We start from the raw sequence: 21,029 nt of genomic DNA, 5'->3' as shown, positions 1-21,029 counted from the left end.
GGTGGAGCTAGAGAGTCAGAGACATTGAAGAGCCAGGGAGAGCTGGTCCTTGGGGTCTTGGGAAGGTGAGTTGGGACAGTCGTTTTTGGAAAAGACTATGCACCAGAATCCCTGAGCAACTTGTGTGTGTGTGTGTGTGTGTGTGTTTAAAGACTACAGAATCCTAAATGCCATCCCTATGGAATCAAATTGCTGGCATTAACAAGTTGCCCACGTGACTATGATGTGCTGACAGGTTTGGGAAGCACTGATCTAGAGATTCTAGGCTGATCTAAATGTGGTCCAGGCGCTCTGCTGAATGGTCCGGTCAGCAGTCTGAGAGCCCTGTGTTGGTCCTCAGACCAGCGGCAGCATCTGCATCACCTGAGCGCTAATCAGAAGTGCAGACTCGCAGACTCCACCCCAGGCCGGCAGGATCGTAAACTGCCTTCATAACTAGAGCCCTCGGGCTGGCTCAGAGGCGTATCAGAGTGTGAGAGGTCACCGAGAATGGCTTCTTGCTTACCTGGGCACCCAGCCCTGCAATGGGAGCTCCTGGAGGCCGGGTTTGTATTTTGTCCTTGGTGTCTCTCTGAGCCTCAGTTTCCTCATCTTCATTGTATCTTCTTCTAAAGGTTGTTAAGGGAACTGATGTCGGACTCCCATATTAGACTGTGAAGTCTTTGAGGCAAGAGCTATACCTTTAAAAAATTTCTGTCCGCTCAGTGCCTAGCATTGAGTGAATTGGTCATTTTGGCACACAGGATTATAGAATCCTCAAAACAGAAAAGACTTTGTGGGTTGTATAGAACAAGCGACCCTGCGAACGGATGCAAAAGTTATGGTGAGGTTGACAGATGTTTCTAGGGTCAGATGCTCTGTTATTGTCACATGAGCTTCCTGCGAGAGTGCACTGCTACAGCTCCTGTTCTCCATGAAGCCTTTCTCCTTCCCACGGCTCATCAGAGCTGACCTCAACTTCCCGTCTTTGTGAAGGTCTGGGCCCTGGGCCCTCTGAACTTCTGTGCTATTGTCAGTACCACTCGTCTGCCCATGAATCCTGGACTGTCTTCCTCGTATGTTCTGGAAGTTACTGTGTTGTCTCACTGTACGTGTCAAGGTCTTGGGGGGTAGGACCAGCATTCTTCGTGCTCCCCACCTACTCCCCAGCCCAATACCTAGCATAGGACTGAGCCCATAGTAGTTACGGCTAACTTGCTGAATATCTGTTGTTTAAAAAAATATATGAAATCTTTCATAGATATAAAAGTTATGGAGAATAATATAATGAACATCTGTATCCCTACTACTCCTTTAAAAAATAAAAAAAGATTATTACAGTTGAAGTGCTCTATGTACCACTCTCCAATCATGTTCTCACCATCTGTGAATCTCCATGACAGCCCATCATCTGTGACATCATATGGTTTATTTGTTTGATTTTGCTGCCCATCAAATAAACATCTTAAAACCAAGGTTCAAGGCAGTCATGAGACTATAATTAATTCAATTCCATCACTCAAGAATAATTATTGAGAGCCTATTATATGCCAAGAACCGTGCTAGAAACTTGGGACGCATCAGTGAACATATCTGACCAAAACCCAAACAAAACAACTAAAAAATAAAGCCTCGCTCTCATGGAGTTCACATCTGGGCAATCCATGAACAGTAAGTATACTAAATATGTAAATTATCTAATGCACTAGAGGTTAAAAGTGCGATGGAAAGAAATGAAACAGTACAAGGATCAGAGATTCTGAGGTGGAAAGGCAGACTGTGGTCAAACGTGGCTTGTGGAGAACGTGATGTCTCAGCAAAGACTTGAAGGAGATGAGGGAGTTGGTCATTTGATTTGGGGGAAAACGTGTTCCTGGTGGAGAGAATAACTAGCGCAAGGACCCTGTGGTGGAACCTTTGGGGACCAGGAAGAGGCTGAAATGGAGTGCAAGGGGGGTGGGGCATCAGGAGATGGTCAGGGTTGGGGTGGGGCTGGAGTGGATGGGGGAGCTTTTAGGGTTTTCCAGGATGTTATGAGGACTTTGGCTTTTATTTTGGCCATTGCCGGGTCTGAGTTGAGCACAGCAGTGATGTCTTCTGACGTCTGGGCCTGCAGTGTGGAAAGTAGTTTGTAGGATCAGAGAAGCAGGAAATCCAGCTAGGAGGCCACTGAGAAGACAGATAAGGGGGTTCCAACTAAGGTGAGAGCAGTGAAGGGGGTGAGAAGTGACCAGATCCTGGACACATCCCAAAGGCAGAGCCATCGGGATTTCCTGGTGAACTGGATATGGGTGCGAGAGAAGCAGAGAAGGCTGCCCAAGCCCCTGAAAGTCTATAGCTGTCATCACCCAAGATGGGGGCGAACCTACAGGCAGAGCGGGATGGGGGTCAGTGGAGGTCTGCATGTGCTGAGTTGGAGAATTCTGCTAGATTTCACCATTGGAGATAACGAGTAGGCAGCTGAGTATATGATTCTGGACTTTGGAGAGAAATTGGAGCTGGAGATACACATTCAGGAGTCACGAGCCTTCTGTAGGTATTTATAGCCCTGAGACTCGATGAGGTCACCAAGAGAGTCAGTCAGCTCGAGAAGAGGGACAAGGTGGTCCCTGGAGGGCGGAGGAGAGACCTGCAGGAAACCTAGAGCTAACATTGGAGCAGGAAGAAAAGACAAGGGCCTTTGGTGTCCTGGAGGTCAGAGAAGGAAGTGTTTCAAGGAAGGGGGAGTGAGAAATTGTGTCAAACGTTGGGTTTTTTTTTTTGTTTTAATTAATTAATTTAGTTTTGGCTGCGTTGGATCTTCATTGCTGCGTGCGGGCTTCTCATTGCGGTGGCTTCTCTTGTTGCGGAGCACGGGCTCTAGGCGCGCGGGCTTCAGTAGTTGTGGCTCACGGGCTCAGTAGTTGTGGCTTGCGGGCTCTAGAGCTCAGGCTCAGTAGTTGTGGCGCACAGGCTCAGTTGCTCCGCGGCATGTGGGATCTTCCTGGACCAGGGCTCGAACCCGTGTCCCCTGCACTGGCAGGCGGATTCTTAACCACTGCGCCACCAGGGAAGCCCTCAAACATTGCTGATGGATCAAAAACATGATTAAGGACTGAGAATGTTGATGGGATTTAGCAACCCGGATGCCACTGGTGACCCTGACGAGGACAGTTCTGGTGACAGAGTGGGGGAGGCGGGGAGCCCCTGACACGGGTTTAGGAGAGAACAAGAAGATGCACCTGAAGAACACAAGCACGAACGACTCTTCAGAGGCATTTGCTGGAAAGGGAAGCGGAAACGGGCAGCAGCCAGCAGGGGAATCAGGTGAAGAGAGGAGCTTTGGTGGGCAATAAACAGGCAAAACAAAGGGAGAGCGTATTTCATGGTTGACTGGGTGGATCAGCGGGGGAGATGGGCAGGTTGGTGATGTGTTAAGAGGGGCTGCAATCCGTCCCTGGTGCGGGGCAGCCTGCTGAGTCCCTAAGGCCTGATGCACAGGCTGGGGCAGGCTGCGGGCCTTCCAGCCAGAGCAGGAGAGGCGGGCGCAAAGCAGCTTCATCCGCAGCAGCGCGGCCAGCTCGGCCGGGGCCCAGGGCGCCTCTTCCCGGCCCCGCATCAAGCCACAGGCCACCAGGGGCTGCTGCTCTGAGCTGTGACGCCCTTGTGCCCCTTTCCCCACTGCGGGGATTCTTTCCCCCTTTTGGCCTTGAGACCCCCATCCACCTTCACAGCTGAGCTCGGCTGTCACTCCCCTGTGACTCTCCCTGTGTTCCTGCCCCGTCATCATGCTCTCTTTTACCTGGTTCTCAGGTTAGCAGGCGTTGGTGGTGGGGACCTGGGACCCCTCAGAACAGGGACCTCCACCCTGTCTCTGGGTACCCAGCCTCTGGCCCAGAGAAAGGTGTTTGTTCCCAAGAACAGAGCTGCGTCCTAGCTCGAGTGTTTCCCTAGCTCGAGTCCCGAGAAGGTTGCACCCATTTCTGTGGAGCTCTGGCTTATTCCCTCTTTGTTTCTAAGTGAAGCCGTCATTCAAACAGGCAGTCCCCAAACCCGAGGCCCCCTGTGTGCCCCAAGGCCAGGCTCCTGCACGTTCCAGAAGCCTCGCCCAGCTCCTGTGTTTGTGGCAGCCCTGAGCTCTGACTGCCCTCCAGGCTAGAGCAGCAGCAGCTCCTGGGGGCCTGTGGCCGCTGCCAGGGTTGAGGGTCAGGAAGGGGCCCCTCCAGCCACTCTGGACCACACCAGGCTTTGGTTCCTACTTCTCCCTGCTTCAGCCTGAAAGCCCGGCCAGCCCGAGGAGTCTGTGCATCAAGACTGAGGGATTCAGCCTGCCCCCCTTCCCTGGGAAGCTTGCATTTGCAGAACCTTGGTGACCTGCTGGTTCCTTTCTTGCCTGTCGTTGGTAGTGACGGTGCTCGGCCCGGGGACAGGGAAAGGCCCCCCTCACAGGCGGGCTGAAGGGAGGAGCTCTTGGATGGCCGTCGACGGCTGAATACCTGACTCCCACCTGATTAGCCTCTTGGCTGTGGGCACCTGGCAGAGCCTGGTACCAAGCCCCTCCTGGGTCCCGCCCCATTTACATGCCCCTCCTCCCCATGTCCCCAGGCCACGGAGGGTTGTCATGCTTCCCTCAGCTTTCGGTGACTTCCCAACCTGGAAACGCCAGGCTTTGCCTGCAGTCCTGAGTGGGGCATAGGCAGCCGGATGGCCAAAGAATGTCACCGTGTCCAACGCTGACTGCGTTGTCAGTTTCTCCAGAGCAACAGACAATCTTTCCCTCCAGTGCCCCTCCCCGCAGGTCCCAATTTCACAGGGATGTGGGTGTCTGTCATCTGGGTCAGCTCAACCCATGGTGCTCTGGGGTAAGGCTGGCCACGTAGGGGCACATCGTGTCCTGTCATGTCCTGATTCTCCTGCTGTCGCCTCCCTTGCCCCTTGCCCACTCTCCAGCCTGGCGGGGGGCCAGCTTCACCGCAGCTGTCCTAGGAGACCAGATGCTTTCGCAGAAGGAGCTGGATGTACGCAAAGTCAGGAGGCTTTCTCCGAGTTCTTTATGTAAGAGTCCTCCCCGGAATCAGGGCTGCTGTAACTGGCTCTCTCCTCAACTGCCTCTTCTGAGAAATGCAAGAACAGTATTGCGTGAACCTGATGTCTTCAGGGGAAGCAATTTCTTCATCTTCTTGGTGGTTGTTTATACATAGAAACCCACCAACTTTTGAACTGATGGATCAGGGCCCGATTGTTTTTTTTTCCCCAAACATGCCTTACCCGCTTACTCTGTACCATTCCCACCCTTCCATCATAAACTCCTTTTCCTCAGAGCAACTGAATTTGCTGAGCGTATTTAATCTGTGGACACTGTAGGTAAAAAGTTTGCTCTGTTTGTTCTCTCCACAGGCTGTCTGTATCTTAAAAGATGAGCTTATTAATCCAGACAAATACTGAGTTGGTAGATGGCGTGGGAAAGCTATCTTTTAAAATTGAGATATAATTGACATGTAACATTGTATTAGTTTCAAGTGTACAGTATAATGATTTGATGCGTGTATATATTATGAAATGATCACAATAAGTCTAGTTAACAGCCAACACCATACATAATTAAACATTTTTTTTCTTGTGATGAGAACTTTTAAGATGTACTCTCTTAGCAGCTTTCAAATATACAGTACAGCGTCGTGAACTGTAGTCACCATTGCATCCTCAGGACTTGTTTTATCGCTGGAAGTTTGTCTCTTTTGACCCTCTTCATTCATTTCATCTAAAAGGAAACGAAACCGAATGCATAGACACGGAGAACAGGTTGCTGGTTGCCTGGGACTCGTTTTTAAAAGCTGGGCTTTTAAACTCTGCGGCATGTGGGCTCTTCCTGGACCAGGGCTCGAACCCACGTCCCCTGCACTGGCAGGTGGATTCTTAACCACTGCACCACCAGAGAAGCCCCTGTGCTAAGTGTTTTAAATTCATTCACGTTCAATCCTCATCATAACAATATAGTCTTATCCCCATTTTACAGGTGAAAAAGTTGAAGCACAGAAGAGTTAAGTGACTAGATCAAGATCACACGGATAGTTTGTGATGGGTCTGGGATTTGAGCTCAAGCTGGTCAGATTCTAGAATCTATGTTTTAGTCGCCCTGTAAAAAGCTACTTGAATTACTAATTGGTGTATCCAAGGCTGATGTGCCCTTTCTGGTTGGTTGGGTGTCTGTTTGGTTTGATCAGTGGCTGTACTAAAATTCTTAACTGTTTTGTATAATCCCCCTGGGTATATCGATACCTTGATGTTATCATGGCTGCTTCTGTCGAGTTCCACCTTCTGGGCTTGTGGCTCCAGGAAGCCAAGTGTTTTAAGTGTACGCAAGATTTGTTTTTTTCTGGTGCGGTAAGACATGTGGACACAGAAATGACTGCCATGAAGGAAGAAGTTTGTAATTCTCACAGATCCCTAGAAACAGGAAGCAGGCACTCTATGCAGGGTCACACGAGGAAGCACCAGGGTCAGTCAGGAGGTAGAAGGAGAGAGGGGAACATATGGGCAAGAGTCTTTATTGTGGTTTCGGGGGTAAGGAATGGACAGGCAGGGTCAGCAGGCTTCGGACTGGCTGGTGTGAATGATTGCAGCAGGCTCTGGGGGGTGGAGCTGTCCCTGGTTGTCTGGGCCCTCATCCTGGGGTGATTAGGACAAATGGATAGTGGCCCAGAGTGTGAGCATTTGATCAGAGAGGTGGTTGAGTTAAGGGGTCTGGACTGGTTGCTTTGCATATGAAAGGCAGGCCCCTAAAGGTCATCAAGCCTGGGATCTGAAGGAGAAACCAGCCAGGGAAAGCTGGACTTCAACTGCGTCACTTGTAAGAGTTTTTTTTCTTTTTTCTTTTTTTTTTTTTTTTTGGCCACTCTGCTGCAAGGCTTGTGGGATCTTAGTTCCCCGACCAGGGATTGAAGCCGGGCCCTTGGCAGTGAGAGTGCAGAGTCCTAGCTGCTGGACTCCAGGGAATTCCCATAAGAGGTTTTTACGCTTAAGAAAATAAAGAAGTAAATACTGCTGCCTTTTCTTTTGACTCACAAGACCAGGTGTTCAGTAGCAGAGAAACGACACTAATTTCTCTTCTTGGCTACTTGGGGAGGGGTAGTCTCTCCAGGATCAGCAAAGCTCTAGATATTAAAGCATTAAATACAGAAAATAAAAAGACATGGTTAATACACCATGGAATGTGGGTGCTTGAGACAGACAAACCTTGGCTTACTTGGCGTGGGCTAGAGAAGAAGATCTTAGTGAGAGCCCAGGGCTCTCTCTTTGATGAGACCTGCATGGAGAGTGTGTCAGGATGGTAGCAGAGAGGGCTTGGGCCAACCTCCCTTCCTCTGGCCTTGGTTCAGTCTTGTCCCTCATCCCCATGGCACAAACATCTCCTGTTTTCATTCATTTTTACTGCCCTCCCTCCCCCCCAGCCCTCCCAGCCCTCCCAGCCCTCCCGTGTCTCCTTCCACTAGCCTCCCCATTCAGACTTGTCTTTTTTTTTTTTTTTTTTTAAGATTTTTGATGTGGACCATTTTTTAAAGTCTTTACTGAATTTTTATTACAATACTGTTTCCGTTTTACGTTTTGGTTTTTGGCCGCAAGGCATGTGGCATCTTAGCTCCCGGACCAGGGATGGAACCTGCAACCCCTTCATTGGAAGGCGAAGTCTTAACCACTGGACTGCCAGGGAATTCCCCAGACTTGAATTTCTTTTATAAATTTATTTCTTTCATTTATTTATTTTTGGCTGCATTGGGTCTTCGTTGCTGTGTGCTGGTTTTCTCTAGTTGCAGTGGTGGGGGGCTACTCTGTTGCGGTGCGTGGGCTTCTCATTGCGGTGGCTTCTCTTGTTGCGGAGCACGGGCTCTAGGTGCGCGGGCTTCAGTAGTTGTGGCACACGGGCTCAGTAGTTGTGGCTCGCGGGCTCTAGAGTGCAGGCTCAGTAGTTGTGGCACACGGGCTTAGTTGCTCCGCGACACGCGGGATCTTCCTGGACCAGGTCTCGAACCCGTGTCCCCTGCATTGACAGATGGATTCTTAACCACTGCACCACCAGGGAAGTCCCTGAATTTCTTAAAACTACTTACTACCTTACCTTCTCTGGGGGGGACGGTGGAGATGGGAGATGTGGATGACTGACCCCCAGGGTTGGAGACCACACCTGTTACTTCTGCATCAGAATGTCCCATGAATGAGTTACCAGACACACAGAGACCACCATTTGCTCAGTGGAAAAGGGATTTCAAGATTGTGTGGTTTGAGGAAACCCTACATTTTATATTCCCTTTAGGAGATTGACAGCATACAATGAGGTAGTAAGGAAAGAAGTTATGCAGGAAATAAATCTTTGTCTGTTTTATCTGGTGTTTCCAGAATTATCTACCCCACCACAGAACTGGTTTTTGCGTAAGACTTACTACCATCCCACGAGAAATCCTCGGGGAAGGCTGCCCTGCTTGTCAGGTGGAGTGGGGCGTGGCTTGGCTCTGAGCTGCCCACTCATGGGCTTGGACTGATGACCTTACAGGGCTTCAGGTGCCCCAGGAGCCCGAGGTCACTGCCCCCAGAACTCTGGGCTCTCATCTTGGCCTGATCCTCCCTGGGTCCCCAGGCTCCCGGCATCCCAGGGCATTGTACCAGGCCTTGCTTCTCTCTGGATTCCCAGATCCTGGCACAGTGCCTGGCAATCAGTGGGTGCTCAGTGGTTGCCTGTATTGAACGAATGCCCCAATAGAACCCACCAATTAGAGGCTATGTCCTTGTTTTCTAATCAGACCTTATCCTTGTATACGCACACACACACGTGAATACACCTATGGTCTGTGTGGGTTCTTCTTAAAGATAGGCAAGGAGGCACGTTAGCCCTGGGATTGGATTTCATGGGGGAGAGTCGTCCTCATCATTTTGCCATAAATACACACACACAGACACAGAGAAAATAAGAAGACACACAGATAAACACACAGAAGCACAGGCTGTGTAGATACAAGTAAACACGTAGACACACTTGCAAAACTAGACACAATCACAGATGCGCAGATGTAATTTTACATGTAAACAAACAGAGAAATAGAAACCAGACGCCCTCCCCCAACACACATCCTATGTTCTGGCTACTTATTCCTCCAGAGCAAACTGCTTCACAAATTAGTGCACTTACACAACAACTATCTCATTATATCTCATGATATCGTGGGTCAGGATTTGGGCAGGACTTGGCTGGTGATGTTTCGCCTCCTCATGTGATGACTCAGTGAACCTGACTGCTAGACGGGCTGGTCTGGATGGACCACGCTGGCTTCCCTCACATGGCTGGTGGCTTGGCGGCGGTGACTGGTAGGCCGGCCTCAGCCGGGACTGTTGCCAGGAGTGCCTGCAGGGCCTCTCAGACGTGACATCTCAGGGTAGTCAAACCTCTTGCGTCGCAGCCGGCATTCCCCTTAAAGAGCATTGCAAAACGCGGAGGGGACGCTGGAAGGTTTCTAATGACCTCAGGAGTTGAAGAATGTCACTTGTCCTGCATATCACCGAGCAAGCAAGTCTGTTAGGCTTCCTCAGACTTAAGGGGAGGGCTGTTAGACTTTATCTGTCAAAGGCAGCAAAGAATTTGAGGCCATCTCTGATCTAACGCCACACACACACACACACACACACACTCACACACAACACTCTCACACACACTCACACACATTCTCACACACACACACACACACACACACACACACACACAGGCTTCCTGCAGGGCTGGGAGGTGCTGCCTCTCTTCATTGTCCTTCCAGTGGCTGCACATGAAGTACGAGGCTTGGGTAAGAGCCTGTACTGGGGGGTCACTCCTTTCAGGGGAGCGTTCTCTCCTGGAAGTTATATCTCAAGTACTTGCAGGGACCGACACCACCTTCATCTTTCCTTAGGAAAAGTACGAAAATCGGGCCATCCGCAGTCCCCTTCCTTTACCGGTTGCCTGCAATGCAGATGGAGTGACGCTGTGGCTTAGAGGTCAGTCACACCTGGGTCAGATCCCAGCTTACCCACCCCCGCCTGCTAGCTGTGTGACCTTGGTCAAGTTCCTTGACTTTCTGAGCTCCAGTGTCCTCCTCTGTATGTTGAAAAAGTCACACTTCTATACTTCCGTTCAACGAGTATTTATTGACTATCTTCCGGGGGTGTGATGGTGAGAACAATAGGCACTGTCCCTGATGGAGGAAGCTGTCATTAGCTGAAGAGTTATGCAAACAATTGTAACTTTGCCAACTGTGCTTAGTGCCAGCAAAGAGCAATAAGGTGCTATCGGAGGCTGCAGTCATGATGTGATCTCTGTCAAGGAGGCCAGGGACCGCTTCTCTGAGGTGATACTTGGCTGTGGTCTGGGGGATCCGTAGCAGCTAACCAGCTGAAATGTGTCTTGGGCAGAGGAAATAGCATATGCAAAGGCCCTGTGGCTGGATGGAATAAATTGAATAGGAGGTGGTGAAAGGCCAGTGTGACTGGGTCAGAGAGATCAAAGGGTGCAGGTGGGAGATGAGATTGGACAGGTGGGTGGAAACTTTGTTCACCAAGTTAAGGAAAGGTTTAAAAAATTGTATACATTTTATATATTTATTTGAGTGGTTTTACTCATGGAGGAAAAATGACCAGATCGTGTATCAGAAAGATGCCCTTGGCTGCAGCAAGGAGGATGAACTACAACGTGGCAAAAGGAGATGTGGGCGATCCCATGAGGAGGCCGTGCCAACAGAATAGTGCCCCCTGAGATGCCCATGTCTTGATCCTCAGAACCCGTGAATGTGTTAATCACATGGCAAAAAAGAATTAAGGTTGCAGATGGAATTCAGATTGCTCATCACTGACTTTAAAATAGGGAGATTATCCTGGATTACCCCGGTGGGCCGGACGTAATCCCATGAGTTCAGAGAATGGGTCAGAGACATGGGACGTCAGAGGCACTCAACCTGCCCTCGAGAGCTTTGAAGATGGAGCAAGTGCTATTAACCTCATTTTGTAGTTGAAGAAACTGAATTTCTAAGACATGAAGTGACCTACCCAAGGCCAAGCATTATTAAGTATTATAACCAGGGCTTAGATCCAGTTCTCTTGAGTACAGACTCTCTTTCCATTTCTACACTAGTCGAAGGGACCCTGGGGGACCCAGGTTAGAGTCTGACTGGGTCCAGTTCCAGCCCCACCTGTGGTGTCCTCCTCTTCACCCCGTCTCCTTCCAACCAGAGCAAACCCTTCCTTATCCTCATCCCTTACTTCAGATCGTATTGACAGAGGGTGCTGGGCTCAGAAGAGGGGCATCTTGGCATTGGAATCATGATGTAGGAGGGCACGTGCATTTAGGCTTATAGAAATTTAGAGATAAAGAGCACTTAGTGTAATTCTGTCCTTTGACAGAAGAAAAACTGAAACCCAGAGAAGGGAAGTACCTTGTCCAAGGCCCCCTCCAAGTTAGTAAGACAGTCAGGACTAAATCCTGAATTGCTTCCTCCCCAGACCAAGGCTCCTCCCACTGCACCCTGGGCTGTTCCCAGGTGTTCCTGGAATCCTCAGCTGGCGTTTGGATGCATTTTCCCATAAAAGGAGGCTGTATAAACCGTACTGCCAGCAGGTCCCTGGTTGTACAGCTCAGCCTTGCTTCAGTTCATCTAGGCCATGGCTTCCTCTGCCTTTCCTCCCTTGGAAAAACGAACTCACTTGGATGGAACTCTTTCTATGCGAAAATGTTACTCTTTATTTAAAAAGAAGTTCAGATGAACAAATGAACCTTAGAATGTGTAAACTGGGACGCGCCTGGCCTATCACTGTGGACTTAAGGCCTGATGATCTGGAAGACTTTGTCTCTGAAGTCTCCCTCATTCTCCTTCTGTGTGGTGGGAATTCTGTGGTCCAAACGCTTCTCCATCAGTGAAACGGCAGCAAGAGCTTTGGGGTCACGCAGACCTGAATTTGAATTTGGATTTAGGCCCATATATGTGACCTCCAGCAAATCACGGGCAAAGGCCCTACGAGGAACACAGGAGACTGTGTCCTGGACTTTGATCTTCATCAGGCTGCCATCGAGATTCAAATTCACCTTCATTGAGCACCTACCATAGGCTGGTAGCTTTCAAGTACATCTCTCACTTAATTTCAGCAGCCCCGAGGTGGGTAGTGTCACGTAGGTTCTTTAGAAGAGGAAACAGAAGCTCAGAGAGGGTGAGTCAGTGGTTCAGTATTATTCTACTTATAAGTGGCAGAGGCCCTGACCAGGACCAGTCTTTGTGGTTCTATTTCAACTGCCCTACACCCCATAATGATTAATATAGTCAAGTGAACAAGCAAATCAACACAGCATAAAGGAAAAGACAAGAGGAAAGTATCTATCTATCTCCTATCTATTATTCTATCTACACTTACTAGGTCCATTCTCCAACCATTTTTCATTTCTCTATATCTGTCTGTCTATCATCTATCTGTGCACTACTGTATTTATCAAAGGACAAAAGATGGTTCAAAACATAACAGAATTTCTGTCTTGATCAGCTGAGGCTGTCATAACAAAAATACCACAGACTGGGTGGCTTAAACAACAGAAATTTATGTCTCATAGTTCTGGAGGCTAAAGAAGTTGTGGGTGCAAGTACAGTTGAGTTCTGCTGGGAGCCCTCCCCCTGGCTTGTAGGTGATGTATCACCTTCGTGATGTATCCTTACATGGCAGAGAGAGACTCATTTCTCTCCTATCTCTTCTTTTAAAGGCACTAATTCCATCACAAGGACTCCACCCTTATGACCTTATTACCTCTCAGAGACCCCACCTCCACATACCATCACACTGGGGATTAGGGCTTCAAATATGAATTTGGGAGGGACACAAACATTCAGTTCATAGCAGTTACATATGTCTAAATTAAGTGAGGAATAAAAGAAAATAAGAGGTAGAGGCAGAAAATAGAGCCAAGAATGAGGCTAACACAAACATGCATTTCATAGAGTCCGGCTCATTTATAAGGAGTAGAGCAGAAGTGTGGCTCTGGCCCCCAATGTCTCAGGAAAGACCTGAGCAATTACACATTTCATGGTATAAATAAGGTGAAAGCAAACCAGCTGTTCAGAAGATGCTCACCTGTTCCTGACACTGAGACTTCCGTGCTATCATCATCCAGGATTAGCAATTAAAATTTGTGCACTGTTGTTTTACACAGTATTGTATCTTTTCTTTCTTACATCAGCTCCAGAACTATTTTATTTTTCTCTCCCTTTTACAGATGAGAAGATTGAGGCTTAGGAAGGTTAAATTCCTTGCTAAAGGCCATACAGCTCTTATTGGGAGAAGGGGATTCAAACCCAAATTCATTTTTGGCTTCCCCCATGGTTGCTAACTGCTTGGTGCCCAGGGACCAAAGGTTGGGCTTCAAATTTTGCGTTAGAATTTTTTTTTTTTTTTTTTTTTTGTGGTACGCGGGCCCCTCGCTGTTGTGGCCTCTCCCGCCGCGGAGCACAGGCTCCGGACGCGCAGGCTCAGCGGCCACGGCTCACGGGCCCAGCCGCTCCGCGGCATGTGGGATCTTCCCGGACCAGGGCACGAACCCACGTCCCCTGCATCGGCAGGTGGACTCCCAACCACTGCGCTACCAGGGAAGCCCTGCGTTAGAATTTTGAATGACAACAGACAAATAGCTGTGGGGTGGAATGAGATTATTTTCTTCTTAGCTTTGAGAGAAATGACTCTTGAAATACACGGGTTCACCATTTTTGGTGTTCTTGTGTTTATTTTTAATCTCTGAAATCAAAGCAAATTTCTGGGGGGTCAGAGTCATTGCTCCCATGGCAGCAAAAAATATATTTGGTACTTGATTAGAAACTTGATTTTTAATTGGGACCAAATCCAAGCATTGTGAATTTGAACTGCTGCCAGTCTTCCTAGCCTGCCTCGTGAGTGTAAAATCCGTGCAACTGTTGTACCCAGCGAGTGCTGGCGGGCATGTGACTATGTTTGTGTCCCATGAGGAATTTGAGTTGGGTGGTTCAGAACATCTGTACCCAAGTGGCATGATTTTTTGCAGAATGCTGTAATACTCTAGAGGAGCTAAAATGGAGGTAGTAACTGGACTTCCAGAAGTGTTTCAAATGCACTGATTGGTTGAAACCAGGACTGAAATAATTACTATATTAAGCAATTTATAGATGCAGAAACCAATCGCCTTGCCCGCTCTCCCTACCAGGATCTGGACTTGAATAGAATTCCTTAACTCACATCTATCTTCTTTCCTGGGTTCTGTCTTAGAGGAAAATCTATCCTTTTTATTACAGATCTTCCAGAATACTCTAAGAGTCCTCCCCAAATTTACCCTTTCAGTTTTCCTCATTGGTTGATGCTTAATGATACCATCATCTACCAAGTCACCCAGGCCAGAAACCTCAGTCATCCTCAAACTCTCCCTGTTCTTCACCCATCCGACCATCCGAGTCAATCACTAAGCCCGGGGGCCTCTCCCACTAGGCAGCGCTCACAGCCGCCCCTTCTTCTTCCCCCCCACTGTCACCACCTTCCTTCACACCCTGGCCACGCTTTGCTAGAATAGCCTTCAAAGAAAAAAAAAAAGGAATTCCACGGCCGTCCAGTGGTTAGGACTCCGCGCTTTCACTGCTGAGGGCTTGGGGGTTGAATCCCTGGTTCCGGAACTAAGATCCCACAAGCTATGCGGCTAAAGGAAAAAAAAAAAAAGCCTTTAAATTTGCTTCTCTGCGTCCAAAACACAGATGTCAGAGTGATCCTGTAAAACACAGGCCTGACCATCCCGCCCCTCGGCAGCTCCCCACCGTGTACAGTCACCGTTCTCAAACTGTGTTCTCTGAAGCCAGGGCTCTGCACCCAGCCTGGGGACTCCAGGCCTCTTCCCTGAAATGACCACAGCATTCCCCTTCTATTTTTTTTTAAATTTATTTATTTTTATTTATGGCTGTGCTGGGTCTTCGTTTCTGTGCGAGGGCTTTCTCTAGTTGTGGCGAGCGGGGGCCACTCTTCATCGCGGTGCGCGGGCCTCTCTTGTTGCGGCCTCTCTTGTTGCGGAGCACGGGCTCCAGACGCGCAGGATCAGTAGTTGTGGCTCACGGGCCCAGTTGCTCCGCGACATGTGGGATCTTCCCGGACCGGGGCTCAAGCCCGTGTCCCCTGCATCGGCAGGCGGACTCTCAACCACTGCGCCACCAGGGAAGCCCCATTCCCCTTCTATTTACATACGGGCTTCTGCAAAAGGTTTTGTTTAAGGAGGACATTTGTTAAAAAAAAGGAACTTTTTTTTAAAATGACCCCACTCTACCCATGTCTCCTGACTGCAGACCATCCCGGGCCTGCTCTGTATCACTTGCACACGATGGGATATTCTCCAGTCCTGGGCGCTCCTGGCTGTTCCCCAAACATATGTGTGGTGCCTTTGTTTCTTTGAACACACCCTCTTCTCTGCTTGAAATGGAATTTCTCCTCCTCTCTCCTCAGAGAGCCCCACTTATCCTTCAGAAGCAGCTCAGATGTCACCTTCTGTGGATGGCGCAGAACCTTCCTTATATTCCCCGCAAGCAAACTATTGCCTCTCTCCCGTGCTCCCACCCGACCCTGGGCATGTCTTGGTGGTGGTCCTGGCCATGAAAACCTTTTCTACATGTCTTCCTGCCTGCCCCCCACTAGATCATGAGTGACTCAAGGACAGGATTTCTATTTTACTCATCTCCTTGTTCCCACTACCTAGCAAAGCACTTGGCCCCTGCGAGAAACTAAATGAACCATCAGGTAAAGCAACACCAGTAATTATCTGCCAATCAACAATATGGATTGGAAAAGCTAAATGCCGTAGATGAATAGCAGGTAGGGTGATGGGCAAGGGAATGAGAGGATGAGGGAAATAGGAGTAAGGGGCTTCAGGGGTTGTTGATTCTGGGCTGCTTTAGTTTCACTCAGAACATATATGTTTTTTTAAAATTTTACTTTATTTATTTATTTATTTGGTTGTGCTGGGTCTTAGTTGTGGCCCGTGGGCTCCTTAGTTGTGGCATGTGAACTCTTAGTTGCAGCACACATGTGGGATCTAGTTCCCTGACCAGGGATCAAACCCGGGCCCCGTGCATTGGAAGCACAGAGTCTTAACCACTGCGCCACCAGGGAAGTCCCAGAACATATGTGTTTCTGAGTATAACTTAAGTATAGTTTAAGGACTATGAAAACGTATCACATCCCTTAGGCTGGGAGCTCTAATGGGGGCCCCTGTTGGAAAAGCAGACTGTGCAGGTCCTACTTGCTTGGATAATTTCATACCAACAGTCTTAACAGCTCATCTGTGCATGAGGCTTTGCCCTTTCACCAGAATAGACTCAGTGAGTGCTCACTACACACCCATCCATTCCAGGGTTGTTGTTATGCCCATTTTACAGAGAAAACTAGCCCTGTGCAGTCGTACAGCCAAGAAACAGTAGAGGCAGCACGTGAAAGCATGTCTTCGGACTCCAAATCCCATCATTTTTCCATGTTGCCTTATCTCCTGACGTTTCCCCAATAGGTCCATGTGCTCTGGGAAGGAGGAGACCACAGAGAAGTAAAGGAGTGGGAGAGAGAGATTTACGACCTCACGATGTGTCGTTTCTTACCAAGACCTCACACTCTGAGTGTGTTCAGAAAAAACCTCACCAAATCCTTCTTCTTACTTCATTTCCTTTTTTTTATTGAGATATAATTCACACACCGTAAAATTCACCGTGTTAAAGTGTACAGTTCGGTGGTTTTTAGTGTATTCACAAGGGTGTGCAATCGCTACCACTAATTACAGAACATTCCCATTAAGTAATTTCTAATGTTTTTGTTTTCCAGATTCCAATAATGAGAGACCCTGGATGGATTCGAAATGTATGGTCTTCAAACATTAATGTGAGTAGAGTTGCTATGAATGCCCTAATTATATCAATACTTTGACATTTCAAGATGAGAGAAAATACTCTTTGACAAACTGGTTTATTGCCATGGATACATGCAGTCCCCAAACCAGGACTCTGCCATCCGACTGAAGCTTTCAGAGTTGGCCTGTCGCCCTTTCTAAAGGTTTGATGAGCCCCAGATGAAGCTAAGAACATTATGGCTAGTTTCTAACCTCTTCTCCCTGCGAGCCAACCTCTGCCACGCATAGATCTGATTTTGTCACCTCCCTGATTAAAAAGCATTCAATGGGGCTTCCCTGGTGGCGCAGTGGTTGAGAGTCCGCCTGCCGATGCAGGGGACACGGGTTCGTGCCCCGGTCCGGGAAGGTCCCACATGCCGCGGAACGGCTGGGCCCGTGAGCCATGGCCGCTGAGCCTGCGCGTCCAGAGCCTGTGCTCCGCAGCGGGAGAGGCCACAACAGTGAGAGGCCCGCGTACTGCAAAAAACAAACAAACAAACAAACAAAAAAGCATTCAATGGCTCCCTAGTGCCAACAGGAAAATGTTCATATCAGGTTCATGCCATTCGTTTGCCCTTAACGGACTGTCACGTTTACTTAATAAGAGCCCTTGCGGCTGCCCCTGAACCCCTCAAAGCCCTCCTGAAGATTCTGCCTCTTCCTCCTGTACCCATTGGCCCCTTTTGGCACTGCCCTGTGCCTGGTCCCCAGGCCTCAGCTGGGCCCTGCAGGTTGTCTCTGTGACTGTACTTAGTGCTTTGCTCTCTGCTCTTTTAAGGGTCTCCCTAGACCCCATGTTCAGCAGCCCGAGGGCCAGCACCACGCCGCCCCCACGCCCACGCCAGCTTCCAGGTTCTGCTCGTGAATCTGGCTCGCTGAGCCTCTGGAGTCTGGGGGGATAATTTGCTGAAGCATCCCTGGCAGTGGTCCACCTGCACCCTGGTTCTTTTCTCACAGTATGTTCGTCTCGCCCTCACCTTGCCTAAGTTCAGCAAGTTCATACAACTTGCTCTACCCCATAGATTTTAAGCCTGGGATCCTTTCCTGTGGAGAAGAGGCTTGGAACAGCTCAAGGAAAGGCTTTTGGAATAATCCAGGGAGGAAGTGATAAAGCCTGAAGACTTATTTGTCCTGACTGTGGCCTGTCCTAAACCTTGGGGATGTAGAATGAAATTATCACTTGGTGTCTCTCCCAAAGAGCTCAGTGTGGAGAGAGACTCTGGTCAGAGTGCAGGGCCAGGCAGAGGGAGAGATTCTTCCTCAGATGAATCCAGGGGCTCCAGTTGAGTGAATGAAGAAGGCTGCCGAGGAAGGCCTGGCCCCGGCGACGCTGGGAGGACCGCAAGTTCTATTGATACTTCCCAGTGGATTGGCAGAGACGGGGCCCAATCAGAGGCCAGGAATCTTAAGCAGGGCAGGCAGCTAGTGGCCTCTGAGCCTGGAGTGAGGGGAGCCGTCCTCTATGGAGGAGAGGAAGGGCAGGAGGTCCCGGTAAGTGAGCTGCTCCGCCTGTGGGTAGGCGGGCAGGCTGGCCATCACGAGGTGGTCTGAGGCTGCCATTCTCTGTGGCCAAGTCCCCTTCTGCAGACCTGGGGGCTGGAGCCCATGGCCACCGGGTTTCCAGGCCCAGCCTCCGGCCCAAGGTGCAGGGCAATGGCCATGGTTACAAGGGAGGTGGTCTAGGAAAGGCATCCCTGTACTGGGCCCGTCACAGAGCTCATGCGGTAACAAGACAGGAAGCGATGGACAGGGGATGTGAAATAGGAAGTTTCTGCTGCAAGGGCGAAATTACAGAAAATCTTACCATCTAAGCAGGGGACCTGGATGTGGAGTCCAAAGTTCTGGTCACATCTGCCACTTAGAGTACGTGTGACATCGAGCAGGTTCCCTAACTTCTCTGAGCTTTAGTTTCTTGGCTGTACGTTGGGAGTTCGTCCGATCGTGACCACAGAGTGCTTGCTGTTCACCACCAGGCATTGTGTAGAAGAGAAGAGGGCTTAGAACTCAGCTTGGAGGGGTGGGGTAGAAAGTTTAGAAGCAATTCAGAAAAATGCCTCTAAAAGGAAGTAAATCTTATGCAGAGTCTTGAAAGAGGTGTAAGCTAGCCAGGCACGGAGGTGAGAACTGGGTGGTGGGACTGAAAGAAGGGAAGAGTGGGAGGTGACAGTGGAGGAGAAGGGAGCAGGGTGCTCATGACGGGGGGCCTCACTTGCTTTTCTAAAGGCCTTGGACTTTATCCTACAAGTAATGGTAATGGGGGGTGTTGGCATTGAGGGGGCCTTAAGCAGGCAGTGCTATGTCACATCTGCAGCCCTGTTCCAGGGTAGTCATGGGATGGGGCTGGAGGCAGGGAGGCCATTTAGGAGGTCATCGTCAGCCTGGTTGAGCTGAAGTGCATGGTGGACAGTCCAAATGGAGGTTTCCAGAAGGTAGCTGGCTGTTCGGTCTGGAGCTGAGAGGCAAGGTCAGGACTGGAGATACCGATCTGTGGGTCAGCGGTATTGCTGAAGTCTCCAAGGGGGACAACATCACCCAGGGAGTGTGTGTGGCCAGGGGAGGTGGGCGAGGCCACACAGGTGGGTTTCCAATCAGAACCTCTACTGTCACAGCTTTTGGTAATTTTTATGTTGTTATCCTTAGAAGATAGGTTCATAAATTCCAAAAATGCTTAGTGATGAGAAAACCCAAACGAAGGGAAAGTACAACAGGGCAAGAGACTAGGACTCAAAATCTCTGTCTTTGCCTGTCTGTCTCTTTCTCTGTCCCTGTCCCTGTCTCTGTCTCCTACTTATTGTGCAAATAAATGTTCTAGGCACGAGGGTACACTGATGAGTGTGTCGTGGCTGGTCTTTTGCTTGAAGGGCTCACCAACCAGTAGAGCAGATAGGGGCATACGAAATGACGCAGCGACAAGGCTCTGTGAAATGTGCCGTGATGGAGTTCCATGTGGGCTGGTTAGTACAGAGAAGCCAGTGATGAATCCTTCATGGACCCGAGGAATGTCTGAGGGAAGGCTTTCCTGGAGGTCCAGCTCTCAGTTTGAAGAATCTTGGTCTGGCCGTGGGATGCAGAAACCCCCCAAATACACACCAGCATACCCATCCCTGTACACATGGAGGTTCATTCAAGGCAAAAGGCCCCGAGTTCTGGAGGGAGAGTTGAGCAATGAGATGTTCACCCAAACGGCGTAACCCGTCTAACTCAGGCGAGGGAACGTGGTACAGTTAGTCACGTGAAGCCTCCCTCTTGGCCAGCCTGTGCTTTGATTGCCCCATTTCTAACAAAAGCATCAATTCTCAGAATTCTGGGTTATCCTGGCACAGTTACTTGGAACCATATTTTTCTTATTCCTTTTCTTTCTTATCTTTCAGTTTGAAAAAGGACAGGATTTAAAATGTCTTCTTGGATGGAGAGCACATTTTGTGCAGAGAGGAAGTGGCTTTTGGTTAGATTTAAATTAATTTTTGAAAAATTTTATCCAAGTGCTTCACGTGCCTATTTTCTAGAAAATCAATTAGGAGATGCTGACTCACGACTAAAGCCAACTACTTCCGTCTCTTCTTTGCACCTTATCCTATGGAGTTACTGATAAACTAGCTGATTCTCACAGAGCATCATATGCTAATGAATCCTCCTTTTTCAGACTCTGCCATTTATGTATAATCTTATCCTGTTTTAGTTTGTTCTTTATTCAGACTCTGCCTTTCTTATATATAGAGTTTTTCTTGGGGAGAGGTGTGTTTTTCCTGGAAGTTATGTTTGCCTTTCTTTTTCCTTGTTAGCAGGAAAAATTTGTGCTTCCCATTCCCTGCCCGTCCTTTCTCCCCTGCCCTCCGTTCCCACAACGCACACACATAATGTCCTTAAGCTTTGACTTTAGTCTATCACTTGGAAACTATCACAGTCTTTATTTTTAAGCCCATTAACTTGTTTTAATTGGGATCTATTTATCTTATTTGGATGACCATGATTTTCATATAGCACTTCGGTTTTCTTATTTATTTAACAAACTTTATATGGTGCTTACCAAGTGACAGGTTCTCTCCTAAGAGTATTACAAGCTTAACTCATTTACTTCCTTATAGTAGTTCTATAAGTTGGTCTTATTATCTTCAGTTGAGAGATGAGAAAATGAGCACAGAGAGGT

At 48.9% G+C, this 21,029-nt stretch overlaps 1 protein-coding gene across 3 annotated transcripts in view; it reads left to right on the top strand.

The window, feature by feature from the left end:
- LPIN1 (lipin 1) overlaps positions 1 to 21,029 on the top strand; it is a 123,011-nt gene that overhangs the window by 14,786 nt on the left and 87,196 nt on the right. For all 3 annotated transcript variants that reach the window (XM_049695742.1, XM_049695741.1, XM_049695740.1), the window contains exon 2: positions 16,819 to 16,875. In XM_049695742.1, coding sequence (XP_049551699.1) covers positions 16,819 to 16,875 — 57 coding nt within the window. The remainder of the gene's footprint in view (positions 1 to 16,818; positions 16,876 to 21,029) is intronic.

The sequence above is a fragment of the Orcinus orca genome, chromosome 13 (genome assembly GCF_937001465.1).
Source record: "Orcinus orca chromosome 13, mOrcOrc1.1, whole genome shotgun sequence".
Taxonomy (NCBI): domain Eukaryota; kingdom Metazoa; phylum Chordata; class Mammalia; order Artiodactyla; family Delphinidae; genus Orcinus; species Orcinus orca.
The sequence above is the reverse complement of the archived record's forward strand: the minus strand, read 5'-3'. Positions and strand labels throughout refer to the sequence as shown.